The sequence below is a fragment of the Cariama cristata genome, unplaced genomic scaffold, assembly GCF_000690535.1.
Source record: "Cariama cristata isolate BGI_N322 unplaced genomic scaffold, ASM69053v1 scaffold45283, whole genome shotgun sequence".
NCBI classification, from domain to species: domain Eukaryota; kingdom Metazoa; phylum Chordata; class Aves; order Cariamiformes; family Cariamidae; genus Cariama; species Cariama cristata.
In genome coordinates this window covers 130-19,435 of record NW_009608636.1, presented here as the reverse complement: position 1 = coordinate 19,435, position 19,306 = coordinate 130, and the positions used below count along the sequence as shown (strand labels likewise).

The 19,306-nt window shown below is 44.8% G+C and overlaps 1 protein-coding gene across 1 annotated transcript; it reads left to right on the top strand.

Moving 5' to 3' along the window:
* Positions 1-736: 736 nt before the first annotated feature.
* STK11 (serine/threonine kinase 11) lies at positions 737-18,071 on the top strand (the record flags this gene model as incomplete). Its single annotated transcript, XM_009697205.1, has 6 exons — positions 737-1,349; positions 11,334-11,417; positions 15,318-15,407; positions 16,647-16,779; positions 17,285-17,421; positions 17,944-18,071. Coding segments are annotated over exons 1-6 (862 nt in total), but the record flags the coding sequence as incomplete, so codon positions are not given.
* Positions 18,072-19,306: the final 1,235 nt, after the last annotated feature.

Sequence of the window (19,306 nt, the reverse complement as noted above, 5' to 3'; positions counted from 1 at the left end):
CTGGAGGTCACCTCCTCCTTGGGGGGGTCCCTTCCCTCCTGGCTCCATCGCTGATTTGGTTACACTTAAAGTGTTTTATCCCCTTTTCACTCCTTCCCTGCTTTCCCCAGGGGCGGCTGCGGTGTCGCCCGTTTTCCTCCCCACCCTGACTGACACCTGTGGAAGGGCCGTGAAGGAGGGGGGGAGAGCCCGGGTGAGGTTGGCATCTGCTCATTGACCTTCCCTTGTTGGAAAGGGAATGGGGTGTTTTGGGTACTGGGCAGAGAAAATTACTTCCTCCTGGTTGTTCCCGTTTTAAGGTGGGTCGGTAAAGCTGTAGTAGGTTTTGCGTTGTCTGACACCGGTTGACACCTGGACCAGTGGTGGTGACACATCATGTGCCAGGCGGAACCCCAGTGGTTGAAGGATGCCCCTGGGAGATCTTGATAGGCACCGAAGGCCTCAAACTTTTGTAGGCGTGAAAAGCGAAGACATTAGAATTGTTTCTGAAAACTCCTTCAAAGAAACTTGGTTCCAGCTTCCAAACGGCTGAAAAAAACCTATCTGTGCTCATAGCTGGACAGTGAGGACAGCAGGGCAGAAACGCTTCCCCTGCCATCCAGGTTGGAGTTGGTGACTATGATCTACTAGGAATGGAAAGTCATGAAAGAGACTCGGCAATTGTCTGGTTTTATGTGGTGGCCTAAAGTCCCAGAGGATGACCTAGCACTTAAGAATCAAACTGGGCCAAGTTAAAGGCCAAGTTGACTTGAAAGAACCCTAACAGTGGGACCAGGTTGGAAGCAAAGCAAGTCCCAAACTGAGTGTATCTGGTCAAAGATATATATTCTTTTTAAAAGACATTGTGTTACTGGAGCCAGGCCTGGATCTTTTAGCATCCAGTTGAGCTGGAAGCAGCTCATAGGTTTTTTTTGGTTTTGCTTTTTTTTTTTTATTCATGTTTGTACAATCTTCTGGATATTTTTTTTCAAGAAGGAGTAAAAGGGAGTGTTGGAAACTAACAAGCAGGATTAAAACCCTGAGCGCTTAAGGAAAACAGGTTAAGGAACTTAATCCAGGATGGATATGCAAGAGCCACAGCAGCTGGGTATGTTTGCAGAGAGCGAGCTGATGTCTGTGGGGATGGACACTTTTATCCATCGCATTGACTCTACGGAGGTCATCTACCAGCCACGGCGGAAAAGAGCCAAGCTCATTGGCAAATACCTGATGGGAGACTTACTTGGAGAAGGGTCTTACGGCAAAGTCAAGGAGATGCTGGACTCTGAAACCCTCTGTAGGAGAGCTGTGAAAATACTGAAGAAGAAGAAGCTGCGCAGAATTCCCAATGGGGAGGCAAATGTGAAAAAGTGAGTCAATATTTCCAGTAGCTGGGAACTGAGGGGTTAAACTTTTGTCATTATTTTCCAGCTGAAGTTCTGTATCATTTTAGCTAACAACATGGCTTTCTGCTGTGGAAATGCTTCCTAAACCATAGGTATTCAGGAATGTCTTTACCATTGAACTGGAGCCAGCAGTTGGGGTTGGGAACAGGGAAGGGAGCTGGTTCTCGAGGGCCAGGGAGGCAGGTCTGTCTGGCTGAACAGACAGCCTGTAACACATGCCACTTTTTTTGGATACTATTGCTTAAAGTATAAAAGAGTTTTTCTTAAAGAAATTCCTCTTTAAGATTTCACCTTGAAGAGGTAAAATGTGATGTTGTCGGCTAGGAAAGGTAAGAGGTAGTGTAGCTGAGAGTGCAGAAATGCACTTTGTGTTGTTGCTTTTTGCTTTATTTGTGTACCCATCTAGGAGTGGCTCTTGAGCTCTTTGGGATGGCAATTACTGCTCCCACCCGTGTCGTAGGTGCCTGGAATGTGATCCAGTGCATTGTGCACCCAATGGGCATAGGAAGTCTTGGATTTTTTCATCAGTTTCATTTCTGACTAAAGAGTTTGGGAAGTAATTCAAGGCTCGTTTCAGTTGATTTCTGCAGCTATAAAATGGGGACAAGGGTTGTCAACCTCTTTTGTTTCAGTGACTCAAGATCTGTGCTTGGAAGTTTTCAAAGTGCCAGTTACGTACTGATTAGTCAGGGCACAAGTAACTAATTAAAATTAACTGTGGGAGAAGCCTGATGTTATGCTTCATCCGTGGGGCTGGGTGTATGAAACTTTCCCTTTTCTTGGGGCTGTGCTCTGCTTGCAGGATCTCGCAGCCAGCTGTGTTTTCTGCAGCAAGCTGTTTGTCGCAGCCCTGCCAGATAGTTGTTTATCTGCTGTGGAGGGGAGCCTTCTGCAGCCAAAACAAACTATTTGCAAGGGTTTATCTCGTAGTGGGAGGGAAAACTTGTGAGATGTTTGGAAGACTCTTGTATTGCGTCTTTAGCTGCGGCGTGCTGAGTGTAGAGCCCTGACCTAGCAGAGTCTTGTTTCTGTTTCTCAGTTTGGTTTGAGTTTCCGAGCTCACTTGCGAGATATTTCACATCCTGTACCGGGCCTTCTGTCAGTGAGCTGTTTAAGTTTGCCTTCTAACCTTCAGTGACAGACTTAGCTACAGAATAGTTGCAAATCCTACTGCCAGGACCTCCCTTTCTCTCCTTTGCTGGCTCAAGTTCAGAATCAGAGTAAACTGTTGGTTAATGTGTAATAAAATGTTTCTTGTTTTTCTGGTAAAGGCATGAGTGCCCCTTTCCACCCTTGCCGCCTCCTTCAGTTGCATCAAGAGCTTCTACTGAAGAAGGGGGAGATTGTTTCCTCCTTCGTGAAACTTTTCACTACAGGGGAGAAAAATTTAAAGTTAAAAGGGACTTGCCAGATACCAGGAGAGTTTCCTGACATCAGAACCATGGTAATGGTCCTGTGTCCTGGAGTGAACTCTGTAGAAGTTTTATTCATGCACGGAGCCTGTCTGTGAATGCCTTGTTTGGTTTCATTAAGGTTAGTTATTAAAGCAGACTAGCCAAGCACCACTCTGTTTTTCTGGCTCAGCTGCACCTGCTTCAAAACACCGAGGCAGATTTTGGATGTTGTCTTGTAATGAGGGTTTACTTTAGTTCAAGTTCCTATTTTTGTCACCTTGTCCTTTTCTCTTTGTCCACCTATTCATTTGCTTTAGCTGCTTCTTCAGTGGTGAATTTTTAAGGCAAAATGTCATATTTTTGTGGTACCCTAGTACTGTGGCACTCTGACCTTATCAAACCCTTCGGCGCTACTGCAGCAGGCAGTGAAGGCTGTCTCCGCTCTGAATGAACCTGTTGTGGTGAGATACATCATCAAACCCATATGGTTTGACCGGTTGATATGGATGGGGGGGAGCAAACCATTGCTGTATTTCCAAGTAGCTCTGGAAAGTACTCTGCTAACATTATTTTTTTAACATCAGATTGCTTGGCCAACCTCCGTTAAAATTTCACTTTCTACAACTGCGTTTGAGCAGCTTTGCTGTGTGGTTTATACCCAGAAAACTACTCACATGTAATAGAAAAGCAGAAAATCAGATTGTGGACTGAATCGCACCATTAGGTTTTGCTTTCTTGAAAGCTACTAATAAGTGCAGTACTAGGTAAATGTGTAATTCCTGTGTTAGTGAGGCCTGCTTCCAGTCCCGCTTGTGTCCTTATCTGTACAAGGATGTCCTGCAGCTCAGTAGATGTGAGAGATGATTGTGATTAGCTGTCTAATCTTTGTAAACATCCCGACTTCAGTTGGTGCCCTTTGAGATTAAAAATCTCTTCATCTGCCACCAGAACTAGACCACTGCTTGGTGCTCCCTCTCCCTGCCCATGCCTCCAGTGGTATCTGCGAGCAGAAGGCTCTTTCAAAGCATTCGCATTCATGGTAAATGAAATGGTCAGCAGCGAGAGACTTCTGAGTCCCCAAAAAGTTGTTTTCTCTGCTGTAGAATCACTGCAGAACATCTTAACTATTAGTCTGCTCTCTGGGGGTTAATTTCTTCATGTAGTGCCGCAAACGCGTTAAAAGTGCACTGGCAGAAGGTCTGAGCAATTAGGGCATGTGTTCAGGTTTGGTTTAAAAGCTCTTATCTCCTGGAAGTGACCCTTTGCTATCTCAGTCTCAAAATACCTTGTTGTACAGTTTTGTCTTAACTGCAAAGACAGGGCCAGTTCCTGCTAAAGCGATCTCCAGCATTTCTTACTGTACAGGAGAATGCTACGTATGTGACTTGGTTTGTTTGACAGAGATGGAATTAAATGATTACAATGGGCTTGTGCCTCTGCCATTATCACAGATTGCCTCAGTATTGCCGCTGCTGTGCTGAAGATGAAACTTGCATTCATAGTGTGTCATCAAAGAAATTCCCTAGAAAACAGTTCCTAGACTGTTGGCCTTTGGGTAGTTACATGAGCAAGTAATATCTGGGGAGTAATGACAACAAGGGAGGGCACAATAACGATGAGCTGCAGAGGATCTCACAGGTCTGTGCCAGGTGTTGGGGACCCTGGCTACCTGGGGCTGGAGTTACAACTCGGGGAGCTCTGGCTATTAATGCCATCTTTGTGTTACTCCTCACTAATGTTCGAGATTGCGGCCCTGTCCTGCATGTGCTGGCTGGTTGCCCCAGCCCTGTCTCTCGGTGCGGTAACAGAGTTCTGGGGACTTACAAATTATGACTGAAATATGTTTGAGACTTACATAAAATTGAATGATTCTTCTCTACCCTGAAATACTCCAGTTCCACCCTGAAAAATGAGCCCTTAAGAGATACGTGAGTCCTAGTGAGGATGTTGAGGGTTTAAACTCCTAAGACGCACATTTCCCTAAATCAATCTAGGGATTCTTTGTTTCTCTTCAGTTACTTTAGAGAGAGGTTGGGGTGGCTTAGTCGACCAGACAGTACTATGGCTCATTGCTGCTTCCAGTTAATAATAAAAAAAGAGTTGAGTAGGATTGCCAAAAAGATGAAAGAAAATTTGGAGGACTACTTGTCTCTAGCAGCACAAGTTTTATTAAACTGTGTGCTAATAGCCTCACATTTTAATTAAGTGTTTGGGACTTTCTCTGCGTATCCCAAGTGTCTTGTACAGTACTTACCATTGTCAGTGATTACTTAGATTTGAATAGATGCTTATTAGAATTCCTCGGAGGTTTAAAATGTGTAGTAGGCCTGGACTCTGACAGTTTGCTCCCTGGGTTTGCAAATCGAGAGTCTTGCACCTCAAAAGGTGGACAGTTCTGCTGAAGGAAGGACTTGTTGCAAGCCACAGAGGCGTGTGCTTCAGACGGAGATGGGCGAAAGCTGACTCATCTGATTTCCTGTCCCTCCTAACTGAGAAGGTCTGCCGTACGTAACTGGGTGGCTCTGTTCCTTTCTTTGCTAAACTGGACATTGCTTGGGTTCAGTGGTGAAACGTTAGAAACTGTGATCAGTAGAAGAGCGCATCTAGCTGTGCTGTGGTACAGGGCTTGTCATGTCAGGCGCCCCTGCTAGGAGTGTGTGTGGGTGGAGGCCTGGAACTCATAAAGAGAGGAAAACACTGCGATCTTCACCTCCCGTAGCAGCCCCTCGGGCTCACAAGTGGAGTTCTGGACCGCTGTGTTTGGTGGCAGAGGGAATGCTCTGGTCTGTGTCTGCAGCATCCAACCTCCCGGGGGCTTCCGACTGCACGTAAAGAAAGGAGCGTGGTGACTACAGCGGATGTTTCTGCATCTTGACGTGTTGTTCCTTAGGGGAGGGAGAGGCAGTGGGAACATGGTGGAGATGCTGTAATGCTCACAGTATGATTTTGGGTAATGGCTGGACAAGAACTGTTTGGATACTGAAACTTGAAAGGTGTAGATCAACACTGGATTCATCAACACGTAGTGATGTCAGCCCCTCCCCACGTGAGATGTACATTCAGATGTGGTAAGCTTACTTTGAAGGACAAAATAGAGAAGTGCTCTGCTCAGTCTCATATCAGAAATACCACTCGTGCTCGTGAAAGCAAAGTGGTGCAGCCTCTCCTGTGGATGAAAATGACAGGTTGCATCCTTGCAAGTGGAGGGGTACTTTTTTTAGGTGAAATAAACAGGAAAAAGCCATTCACAAACTAGACTTTAAATAAGTTAATCTGCTTGGTGGCATATCAGGGATACTAATGTGCAATTAAAACTTGCTTTGGCTATACAGGGTTACAAAATCGATCTAAATAAATACATAACATAGTTGTTCGGTTATGTAAGGACCAAATGAATGATTCTTGAGTCCTTTGTAGCAGTTAGCAAGAATGGTATTAGTGGCTTTACGGTACGTGCCAGAACTGGCATATGGAGCTGTTCTCTGCACATCTCCTAGCCCTTCGCTGTGGCCCCCGCGCTGCGGTGGTGTGCCTGGTCCCTCAGCACCACGGGCTGCGTGTAGAGAGCTTGAGATGGGCTGCAGTCGTGTGCTGAAGAGCAAAGGGGAGGGTGAGCTGCTCCCAGGCTGAAGACTGTCGCTGCAGACCTGCTGGAAACCCTCATTTCTGGCACATGATCTGACCTGGTAGGTAACATGGAAAAGATTCATCGTTCACTTGTCTCCAATAAAATCCCAAAAGCTTAGATCTATGGAGGAACCTTGTGAACCAAAGGAAGGAAATGAATCATTTGGATGTATTGCCCATTTTCATTTAAGCAAGAATGGCTTTGATGAAACTGAGGCTTGAAACAAACTGTAGAAAGAATGCTAAATCTTGTGGTGAAGATGCGCTCTTACTAGAATGGTCTGGGAAAGAATGTCGTCTTTCCAGGCCGTCCTTGATATCTTTCAAATCGTGTCGCACGTGGTATAAGTAGGCAGCTTTGCCATATACAGTTGTGAGCAACACCACCACCCCGCTGTTGTTTGCCAAAGGCAGGTACCTTGCTAGGGATAAGTCTTAATCTGTCAGGATGAGCTTAATGGGACTGACAGAACCACGTAGAAACCTTCGTGTTAGAAGACCTTTTCTCTTCTCTTCTTCCTCCAAGATGGCTATACGTTGAAGCAGGCCCCATACTCTGGCAGTCTGTCTTGTCGCACAGTTGAGGGCTTTTCAGTCTGGAAGACTAGGAGCAGAATTCCATAATGAAGTCTATTCTGGCCACATAATAGTGGTGTTAAGTAGGATGGCTATGGAAGCGACTACCGCATTGCAGAAAGCCCATCCTAGCCCCCCTGCTGGGGTTCTCCCTTTCCCTCTGTCTCAGGGAGGGGTCTGATCTCAAAAACAACTGTTGTGATTTAAATTTCATGTGAAATTTTAGAGGTAGTGAGGAAAGGAGGCAAAGTTGCTACAGCTGGAAAGGTATCCTGAAAATCTGAGCAGATTCACTAGGCGAGTGCGGGAAAGGCAGGAAGGCACCTTGCCTTGGTCGAGAGGAAAGGCAGCAAGCCACAGGCATGCAAATCTCCTTCCCAGTGCTGTCAACTGAAATGCTATTGTGCAGGCAGATTGCAAAGAAAGCAGTGGGCTGGGGTGGGTTTTTTGTTGTTAATTTTGAAAAAAGTAAATTTAGGCACCTTCTAACGAGGTGAATACCTATGCTCACTTGGTGAAGTTTGAAAGTTGAAATGGACTCGGAGGTGACTGTGGTCTGGCTGTCTGTGTTCCTCACTTGTTCCAGAATGCGAGAGTAGCTAAAAATAGGAGTAATCTTTCCTCTGGGAAATGGGCTGCTTGGCCTCTGCACCAGAGGTGGGTGCACTTCACTGGCATTTTAGATTGGTTCACGAAGTCCTCCTGGAAGAAAAAAATCATTACAGAAATATGAAATATTTATTAGTCAGTTAAAGGTGGAAGAAATTAGTATTTGTGCTTTCAAGCCGTATTACAGGGAATGGGCTGTTGGGATCAGGGTTTGAAATGTGTTCCTAATACTGGAAGCTTTCTTTGCCTTCACAGCAAAGCAGTCTTATTTAAGTATGTGTGTTCACTCCCTCTCTTGCCGGCTTGGTCTGAGCCCTCAGCCCGTCTCCCTTCATTATGCAGGAACTTCTCAGACCTACACTAATGCTGGCTGCAGTTTCTATGCTAATTTAATCCACTTCAGCCTTTTGGTCATTACTATAATTAGAGTGGCTGCATCACTTTGCAAATCTGTCTGCCATTTAAACTAAACACTCTTCTGAGCTTTGCCTTGTTATCCTACGTTTCTGTTTAGCTATAATAATATATTTTTTTTAAAGCCATATATGATAAAGGAAAAGTCCTTGGCCTAAACTTTGGTACTGAAGTAATGAATACTACTGGTCAGAGATCCTTAAAAGATCTTTAAAAAAAACCTGCTTATCTTAGGAGCCTTTTGAAGGAGCGGTTACTGGTTTGTTAATCAGATGTGATGCGTCAACAAGCCTTTGTACTGGCCACAGCTTGTTATTAGAGGCTGGCTAATTGTGCAGGCAAGGGGTGAGTGGCTTTCTGAGCTTGGTGTGTCATGTGTTTGGGCAGAGGCTCTTGCTTCCGAAGCTGTGCTCTGAATTCCTTGTAATGCTGCTTTCGGGAGTCTTAACTGTTGAAATGTAACCGTGCTTCTTAAAGCAGCTTACCAAATGGCAAGAGAAAGAAGCTGGAAGGAAGAGTTTATGTACAGTTTATCACAAGTCCAGAATCGAGCAGCAGAAGAACAAAGTGAAGAGCAGCACTTCCAGACAGTACAGAACCACTCTGACCTGACTGTCCTGATCCTCCTGTTTCTCTTCACAGCTGGCATCCAGTGGGATTTTGCAGGCTGAGTTTAATGCAAAAGATACTGAAATGTGGCTTGGGCCACAGTACAAAATCCCAAGAGACAAAGATCGAAAGAGCTGCTATGAGATGACATACAAGGGTCCATTTTCATAGCCCAAAGATGTCTCCTCACTTGGTTTTACATGATCTGTTCTTCACAAACAGAGGATTCAATTCAGATCTCTGAACTGTTCAGTTAAGTTAGTCCTAAAGTTTGGAAGAAATGGAGTTATTAGCTGGAACTCCTGTTTGACTCATTCTTGAGACTAATGTTGTACTTCTTACATTGGTCGCTTCATTTCTGAGTTCTCCTGGAAGTTATAGCTTTAATAAAGGGCGCTATGAAACTGCCTCAGTAGCTGGCTGCTGCCTGTGAGGAATTTGATGTGCCTTCAGGATGATTTCTGTACTAACTCTACTGTAAAGAGACTTAAACTGATCACACAAATGGACTCATGGGCTGGCCAGCTCAGGGGTCTTTGGCCTGCAACCCTGACGCTGAACAGCTTGTTGTAGGTTGTGTTTGATGGTGCTCAGGGGTGGGCAGCCGGTAGCTGTTCACTGTGCACGACTTCCGAGCGGCTCTCGGTGCGGCGGGGAGCAGGGCTGTGTTGCGGTGGGAGATCTCTGCACGGCTCACATCGGGAGCAAGGAGGTGAGCTGGAGGGGTGCTCAGACAGAGTTTGGGGTTGCTGGGACCCAGCCAAGGCCAGCTCTGCCGGGGCTGGTGGGGCTGCTGGGAGGCCGTGGTCATCTCCCACTTGTGAACCTCTCTGGAGTTCTTCCATCCCTCGGCTCTGAGGTCCGTGCAGGGCTTCTCGGGTAGGGAATGTCGGAGTCTCCCTGCCACACTGGCTACCTTCCCTTTTGTGGCTGCAGACTGCCTGCATCATGCAAGATGCAGTGCAGCTGGTGATGTGCTTGTCTCCTCTTGCTGGTGAGGAACCTCTCCTGGTTCTTTTGTAGTGTATATGTTCTGTAGAAAATGTTCTGCTGAGCAGTCCCTCTTCAGGTGAATTTCATGTGGTATAGTAAAAAGTCAATTTAGTTTCATTTGTTAATGTCTTTAGTAGATTAGCCAATTTCTGATGGGTTTATATTTATCTTTAAATAACTTATACCCATTCACAATACGACAACTATCAGAAGGAATTGCTTGTTAGGTAGAGAAACTTTTTATTTCTTTTTTTGACGAGTAACTAATATTCAGGTTACTTCCCAGCTAAATAACAGAATTTGCACTGAAATGGGCTATGTAGTCTGTTAACTTCTCTGCCACGTTTGGCACTGGGCACTGCCTGGCTGTGACAGCGGGAGCACACCTAACTGCACGATGCTGCATTACACTGACATTTGCGGGGGTTGTTCCTGGTCACGAAGCTGATTAAAAACATACCCTGAAGTATGAAGACTGGAAACCCAAGCACATTTATTTCTGCTTTTATAACTACAGATGACACTTACGTATAAAGAAGCACGAAGTGCAAACATAAAAGGTTTGTCTTGGAAGTGACTGTCCTAGATATTCTGGTAAACAGAAATGTAGCGCATCTTTAGGGGTTTAACCGAGGAGACCGATAGTAAGCTAAGCTCCCAACAGTCCAGCGTTGTTTGAAAAGCTTTAATTGCAGGGAAGCTGATAAAGCTGCATCTTTGACATGTGGAGCAAATCAGGGTAGGCTTTGACTTGCCTGAACAGCTGACAGGGCAGTGTTTCAGTTCCAACTAGACCTTTCCTCTAGTCGGCTCTCCTTTTAACTGGGATGATGAGACGCTTGCCCAGGGCCACAGAGAAGGGTGTGAGCTGAGAAGGGACCGCAGGGGACACTGTAAACCCCTCTTGGATGGGCGGGAGGAGGAGGAGGAGGAGGAGGCTTGGCTTGCTGCACCAGGCCCTTGCAAGTCCAGTGCCCGTGATGCTTGCGGAGCCAGGGGGTTTGCAGAGGGTGTCCTCAGGTTACTTTCTCTTTCCACACAGCCTGGTGTCTGAGGGTCCGGAGGGATCTCACCAGGAGTTGTTTTCTGTGGGTTGGCTCAACATGATGCACTTCTTCTGACCAAGCTTGCTGTCGTCTTGTTCCTACCTGCGTTGAATGGGGCTGTTTGACTGTCAGTGGGGGCTGTTTGACTGTTTGGACTAGTCAAATAGCTAAAGGAGGGCACCGCACAGATTTTATGGGTAAAACCAGAATAAAGCTTACACTGGAGTGCAGAATAAGACTTTATATTAGCAGAAGTAACACAGCCTGTGTTGAATGGCACCAAAGCATTGGCACAGGGTGGTGTTATGACCAATTTCACGTCCGGCCCAAAGGTAAGTTGCTCCTTGAGAATAGTTCTCCTACTCTTGTTTCCCAATGGGATGAAATTCCTACCCAGAGAGAAGTGACCGGCTGTGTCCTGTTAACTGAGAGGGTACTTGTTTGTAGTCCTAGTCAGTGTCCAGTAAGTATTTTCATGGTCTAACCTGGGACTGTTGAATTCGAGAACAGACAAGACTTTCTATCAAACAGCACGCGTAGGTAGTCTTAGGTGAAGCAGCTGGGTCTAATACGGTTTGAAGTGTCTTCAAAATCCATGTGATTTAGAAAACATTCATTTCATTCCATAGTAAGGAAATAGGCTTTTAAAACATAACTTTTTTCCTTTTCTCTTCCTGCAGGGAAATTCAGCTCCTGCGACGACTACGGCACAAAAATGTTATCCAGTTGGTAGATGTATTATACAATGAAGAGAAGCAGAAAATATATCCTTTTTCACACAGTTTATTAATAAGGTTTGAATTCCCATTGTTCTCTGCTATAGTGCTGAATCATTATAGTTCTGCTTTTGTTAAGGCCCTTTTGAATGTTTCTTAAGCTTAAAGTTGCTTTCACTGGTATTAAACATACTGCATGTCTGGAATACTTTCTGCACAAGTACATTTTAAGTTTCCCAGCTTCCCAGTTAGGAAATGAAATATTGTCCCCAGGTTACAGGTGCAGGGGCTGGGGTAGGGGAGAACTGACCCTCCAATACTGTGTTTTGTTGTGTGACCTTCAGCAGCTCAGAGATGAAGAGTGGGCTGTGGATCTGTCACTTCAAACCTCCTGTCCTAGCTGTTCTATATGTTAGTACTTTTTTTCCCTGAAGATGGACCTTTTATTGTCTGTGCTATGTGAAATCAATTTTTGTAATGCTTTTTCCTTCAAGTCCTTGGCAGTGGTTTAGGTTTTTTCTTTTCTTCAAAAGAAGGAAAAAAAAATAAATCTACTTGTCCGCTGGCATCTGGATGCCTGCAACTCTCTCCTTCCCTTTGGACAGTCTGTACTGGTGCAGTGCTGCCTTTTCTGTGGGCAGTTGGTATGCTTTGCTGCTGGTTGTCCTTAACAAGATAAGATGAACTCCCGAGCCTTACCAAGCCTCCTCTGTTTTGTTGTTTGTGTGAAAGTCCCTTGTGATAGTGCTTTAAGTGACCTAAAGCTTGTAACAGTCATGAGAGATTGAAAGCATATTGTTCCTGTGAGATCTGCAGCCCAGCTTTTTGAGGCTAAACTGTTCAGTGCTTGAATCAAAGCTGTGGCTTGTGATCTTGGTACATCTTTCAGACTTCAACATATTATTTCAGTGCGCTGTGTCCCCCAAGTACGCGTAGACACCAACCGATGTAATTACGTGCCTTAACTTACAAGTGAGTAGCTGGGTTTCTAATGGGTCTAATGCCACACTTAGAGCGCGCCTTGATTTGAACTAGTTTGTGAGTTTATTGAGCTGATCTGTTGTAGTACATGTTGTAAATGGTTGCTTTTATTTTTGACAGTGTTTTCTAAATACTGTCTTCCAATTACAGTACTTCAGAAAATGGGTGATTTAATTGTGTGCTTTAATTAGATCAAATACTCTGCCACCAAATCATGAGTATAAAAGTATGACAACTTTTGCTTGTGTTTTCTAGCCTTAACAGACTGAAGGGACTGCAATTCAATTACTGTCTATAGAAAGATACCGTTTAATTAAGAAGAAGCTGGGCTGCTAAAGGAGGAGCACGGGGAAAAAGAGCCCGAGAGAGACCTCGTGTGTTGGTAACAGGTGATGACAGCCCAAAATGGCCATTCAGAAATGTGACCTCTCTCAGCCAGGAAGGATCTTCCTTGCTTTACTTTCTGAACAGCAGTGTTTGAAAAAGAAGAAATTGGTTTTTTCGGTACTTTCCCCTTGCAAGTATAGGTTGACTTCAGTATTTTTATCTTCGTCTGCTTCTACGATCTTAGAAAGTTTGTTTCCTTAAGTGCTTATACTGTGTGCTTGAGCAGCAATAACTGGAGAAACTTGTTGTTTTCCCTGGGGCTGGGAGCAGGAATTCATCCATGATCACGGTCTTGCTTAACCTTTCTCCAGCTTCTCATTGGCACTGCTAGTGCTTGTGCAGCATGTCCGAGGCTGTGGCCGTACAAACGCTTGTGCAGCCGCATGATAAACAGGTTTGGGAACGGATCAACTGAAAAGTAACTTTCTCTTTTAGGCTGACGTCTCTGTAGGTCAGTTCCCTTACTCATTTCGCTGTGTAGTCACACAAACGCCTGTATTAGTGCCTTACAGGAAGCAATGCAGGATGGAAGATGGGTGGGTATAGGGGAGGGGTGTCAACTTCCCCCTTACTACTAAAAGAAGTCCTCATTTCCAGAATGACTGTTGTGGTGTTTGAAACTGGACACGTAGAAGAGGGAAGGATTCTGTTCTCACCTGAGTTTTTTGTTGCTGATGGAAGTGAACTGCAGGCTTCAGCCATGCTTATACTTCGGATGATAGTATTTTAACAGCTTGCCTGCTTAGTCAAAGCCTTCAATGATTTTCTTTGATAAAGGGAAAGCTGTGATGACTGGATTAAAAATATCAACTGCGTTTAGTATTTAATGGGCTGTTTTGATGACCTGCTGTGGCTGGGAATGCAGAGCTGGTGATGAATGGAGAACTAATCCAGGCAGAAAATAAACCCAGTTCAATAAGCAGCATCCCAGCTGGCACCCTCTCTGACAGATTCTGTTACCAGTATGTGCCGTTGGGTGTGGGAGCAGAACCCTATTGATTAGAAGAATTGAGAGCCTCCGTCTTCTTGGGCCACCTGTAATAGATCTGCTCCAGCCTGAAAGTTTGTACTCTAATCTGGCTGATCAACCAGAGGTGGATCAGTTACAAAAGGAGTGAAAAACAGTCTGGCAGCTAATGAAACCAAAATCAGGCTGTCCTTTTTAGGTGAGAACAAAAGCTGGGTTTTGCTTCCTAGGAGCTAGTCTATGTAATCTACTGTCAGTGTAATTCTCTTGAAGGTGGGAGAGTTGATGTCTTCCACATCACTGTGATATAAGTAGTTCACAGATTTCTTCCAGAGTAAGAAATGGTAGGAATGAATTTTAGGAGCTCTTTCTGCTACTCTTGCTTCTACTGATTTACTGGGTGGCATTGTGCCCGTCAAAATCTTGCAGTATTCTAGCATCCCTCTGAAGAGCAGCTCCTATGGGGAACGTAGCACTAATTTAATGAGTTTGCATGGTGTTTGGAGCTCCTGGATAGAATGTACTGCAAAAGGACAACATAATCTTTAGCACAGATCTCACTTAAAGGGCAGGTCATCTCTTTAGCCTCTCCTCCTTCATGAGTTAAGACGGCATCCTGGGACATAAGCAACTTATTTTAGGCTTAGGTTAAGAAGGCATCTGTCGGGAATAATTAGAGTGACCAAAGAAATACTTTGTGTTACTGGAGAATATGCACTGCCTGACAGTCGTGCTTTTCTCTGCTCTTTATCTTGAAGGTGCACTCCCTTGGCAAAGCCACCAGATGTCTCGGTCTGTTCTTGCGAGCCCCTCTAGGTGCATGGTCTGCCTTTAAAAGCCCAGGGAGAGGAGCAAAACGGAGGCAATTATTGCTTCAGGCAGTTGTGTAGTTTCCATTCTTTGACTCCAACATTAAAGCTTAAGGAGATGAACAGAATATGCTGCAAGGGAGCAAATGCTGAAACGTGCCACCGGTTCTTGGCATTCAGTGGTAACTTTTTTTATCCATGCAGTTTCAAAAAAGCTTCCCAGCTCTCTAGGGATCCTTTCTCCTACTGCCGAAATACTACCATGGGCATGGGGGTAAGCAGCATCTGTTAGATGGTGCATACAGCCGTGTCGTTTTGAAACAGGACATGAAGACTAACAGGGTTTGGGAAAGGTGATGGGAGCTTGGGAGCTCACTTATGTCAAGTGCAGAACTGCCAGGCTATTGGGAGCATATGCTCCAGCCTGCAGCTCTTCTGCCAGGGGTTTCCTAACTTTCTGTAGCCTCTTCAGAGTATTATCCTATTTCTGTCATTCTTGTGACATCTTCGACTTAATTTCTGTGAAGTTTGCATGCTGTTTCAGGTCTGATCAGACTTGCAGCTGGTCATCAAGCAGAAGAATTTTCTGGTGAGTTCTTTGCCTCCTCCTGTTAGGCAGTTGGAGGGAGGTTGCTACCTCAGGAGGTGCAGCAGAGCTCGGGCTCTACCTGTCCAGTGCGTGTGTGCCGGCTAACAGGACTGCCTGTGCAGCATCTCTCCAGTTGCACTGGAACGGGGCTGCAGTCCTCACGCAGCTTTTGACTGAAGTGTTTAACCTTGAAGCTTCCTTAACTCTGCCTTCACGTATATGGTGATGGAGTACTGTGTGTGTGGGATGCAGGAAATGCTGGACAGTGTCCCAGAAAAGAGGTTTCCAGTGTTTCAAGCTCACGGGTAAGTACAGTTTTGTTCCTTAGGCTGCATTAGCTTCTCGCCACTGCGCTCTCTTGAGTTCAAGAGCCTGTTCTACTCTGTTGCTTAGACTGCTGGCTGCACTTTGAAGTAAAACTGGCTTTGTGTAATAACTGCATCTTTTAAATCCATGGAAAAAATGAGAAACTAATGAAGTGGGTGGCAGGGATAGCCCTTAGATTCTGGGACCAAGACCCATCTTTCTATTGAATTTTCTGTTATTTTTGTTTTATTTCGTGGGATGCATGACAACCCTCCCTGGCCCCTTTCTTACAACTCTGCCCTTCAGCGAAGATGAGTGCAGTGGAGGAATCCGTAAGGACTTGCCCTGCCTAAATGGAGGGAAGCAATACAGTTCAGTGTCAGAAAAGAGATTAAAGGTCTTTGGAGGGATTAAGGATTGGCAATATCCAGCATGATCTGTTAGTTTGTTTAGTTAGCAGACAGGATAAGCTGAAGCCCCTTTCACTCTGCAAGTAAAGGAACCTTAGAATTCTGGAAGTAGATGCAAGAAGATTGTCATGTATATCAAATCAGTGCAGACCAGCAAATCTGTGATTACTACAAAATTTTATGGTCATATTTTCATTTTGTTTAGAAAAGATCTCTGAGATTACAGATAGCCCAAGTGAAATACAGGCACATTAAGTCAAGTATTATTTTTGGATATTATGAGATAAAAAAACTTGCATGCACAATTGTTGCCAGGCTATCAATGCGCAATGCTTGTTACATTCTAGTAATGACCTGCATATAGTCTCTGACCGTAAGTAAAGCAAAACGCTCCTTTCTACTGGCTAAAGGAAACTTTTTTTTCCCCCACCTCCTGATCGGGCAAGCTATGCCACTGAAAGAGCATCTTTTGGTAGCTTGACTTAGCCTAGACCAAAGGAGTTGTCAGAATCAACTATCAGGTCTGTGTCAGTGTTGTGCTTGGCACTTGCAGAATACGCAGACTTGTCAAGAGGGCTTTGGTGTGGAGGAGCCCAGAGTCTGAAGTAGTTAGCATGCTGCTGCAGAGCTCTGGCAGGTAACTTCTGACTTTGTTTCTTAAACACCACAGTTTAATCTCAAGTTCCTCATCAAATGTAAATGTGTTTCCAACTTGTTTCCAACTTGTTTCCAATAACAGCACTCTTTGCTTGATGTATTATCAGTAGTTCACATAGTCTTGGTCTATGGAAGTGCTTGACTTTTTTTTTCCTCTAACTCTTTCTGCAGGTATTTTTGTCAGCTTATAGATGGTTTAGAATACTTGCACAGCCAAGGGATTGTCCACAAGGATATAAAACCAGGGAACCTCCTGCTAACAACCAACGGGACACTAAAAATATCTGATTTAGGCGTCGCAGAGGTACGTGAGAAGTCCAGCAAAGTCAAGAATGTGGGAAGTGTGACATTCTAGTTTTGGATCACCTTTGTGGTGTCAGTTGATTTATTGTGCATTTAGGTTTTTATTCTGTTAAACTTGCAGAGTGCTCTAGAGTGACTCTGACTGTTTATTGCAATTGGCAAAACACTTTTGCTGATAACAGCACAAAGCGTCCATCCAGGAAGACTATAGAGGAAGACATCGATCTTAGACAAACCCAAAAATATGGAGAAATGGCGATAAGCTACATAACCTTATCCTTCTTATTGTATGAAGACTGTCTTGGCTAGGTGGGAGAGGTGCAAGAATTGTCACTGTTGGCATGTAGTTGCTGTAGTGGCATGTTCTCATGATATCTAAGTAGATGTTCAGTAGCAGAGATTTCCCCTTTTGCTCCCCCTGTTGTTTGAAGAAAGGTGAAACTTTTCTAACAGTTACAATTTGTTTGCCTTGGAAGTTTGAAACTGATCAGTCTCTTTTGCTGCAGGCATTGCATCCCTTTGCAGAGGATGACACGTGCAGAACGAGCCAAGGGTCGCCAGCATTCCAGCCACCAGAAATTGCCAATGGCCTTGACACCTTTTCAGGCTTTAAAGTAGACATCTGGTCCGCAGGGGTCACACTGTAAGTGCCTGTGCAGCATCCAGGAATTGCAATAAGAAATTACAAGCTCCCAAATAGCTCAGTCTTGTGCTAGCTGCTGTCATTCGCTGCTCTTCTGCGTGTTGTTGGAGGGAGCAGGGAGAGTGTATGTGTGTTGGTCCCTTCTTTGGATGGGTTTATGTTCCCCAAAGTACTTGTAATTCTGAAGAAGCTAATCTGTACTCTCAGTGAGTAACTCTGCCAGCCATTTCTCAACATCCGAGATGCACAGCTACTGTAATAATAGAAACCACAAGTGTCTCTAGTATTTATTTTTAAGTTTCTTCCATCCCAGCCTGTCAGGGAGATGTCTTGGTGGTTTTGACTCATGTGAATGAAGAGGCTGTGATAAAGGAAGGCTAAGTTTAAAGAGGCATTCCAAATACTGTCAAATATTCATCTTTTAGTTTCCTCTTGGTTTCTTTTGGTTTACGTAGTCACATAAGAACTGAACACATGTTCTGTGTGCTTTTTCTCATAGAGCTTCTCCTTCTGCCTTTACAGATACAACATTACAACGGGTCTATACCCTTTTGAAGGGGATAATATCTATAAATTATTTGAAAACATCGGGAAAGGTGACTACACAATTCCAGAGGATTGTGGTCCTCCACTCTCAGACTTATTGAGAGGTGAGTCTCCCAACTGCCTCTAAAAGGGTAAAATTTATGGATGTAACAAATGCTCAGCTTGCATCGTGCCAGGGGAGAGCTTCAGAGCTTCATTCCAGGTATCCTGTGAAGATACAGGATCATGTTAGAAAGGGAGGTTATGCTTATGAACCTTATAAGACTTCGAAAGATCTTTAACACTGGTATTTTCCTGAGATACACTAAACCCTGCATGGGTTGCAGTCAGTACTCTTTACAGAGTTGGTTCTTGCGTTATGTTTCTTGTGCTCCGAGGAGCTTTTAAATCTAAAGACAAAGCCCACAAGAGGTTACATTTAAAATGGCATCATAGCATTGATGCAGGTTTTGCAAGTGAGAAAACTCAATTAAATTCCTTCCCCAAGCTTTCCATCATGTGAAATACTGAGTACTGAGGTTCTACTGTCCTTTCTCATCAGCCTCTGCTCTGAATTTATTTGCTTCAGTCCCAATTGTTGTCTCCTTCCCCCCAAGTTTAGAGCTCCAAGGATATTGGAGCAAAGTGACTGGTGCCCACTTTCACAAGAGGGCTGTGGTAGAAACGGGAATAGCACTTTCTGGGTAGAAGGAGAGGGTTGTGGGTTTTGTTTGTGGGTTTGTTTGTTTTCTTCCTGTCACTTAGTGCAATAGTTTGAGGTTTAGTGTTGAACCGTCTCTACTTTTGAAAGCTGAACAGTCAGGGCAGCAGTTGTGCTGTGTGTAGCAGCCGACTCTGGGATGCCCATTTGGCAGCAGATGGGATGTGATTCTGGCACGTGGGAGATCCTGACCAGAGCTTCTGCTGCCTCACGGGCAGCGAAACAGCTGGATGCAGTAGTGCTCCTTGGTCCTCGGCATGGGCTTGCTCTCCCTCCTTCAGCTCTGTGTGAAAGATCAGACCTCAAATATGAAATGATGCTGTCTTGTTTCAAATTTATTTTTCTGGTTCGTGTGCTACGTGGAGTTAGGAGGTTGGTGTGGGTGAAGGGCTGCAGGGTGCTGTGAGCGAACTGAGTCAGCTTCCCTTCCTCCTGTCAGCAGTGTCGTCAGGTCTGCTCATAATACGGGTGTTATCGCTAAACCGGGGGGTTGTGCGTTGTGCCGGGTCCTCTGCGTGGTCACGGTGCTGTTGCAGTTTGTGGCTAGCCAAAAGGTTCCATTGCAAAGCATTTTACAGTCGCGCATCACGCTACAAACGGCAGCAGTTGTGCCTCCGCAGGAAAGGCTGTGCTGCCCGT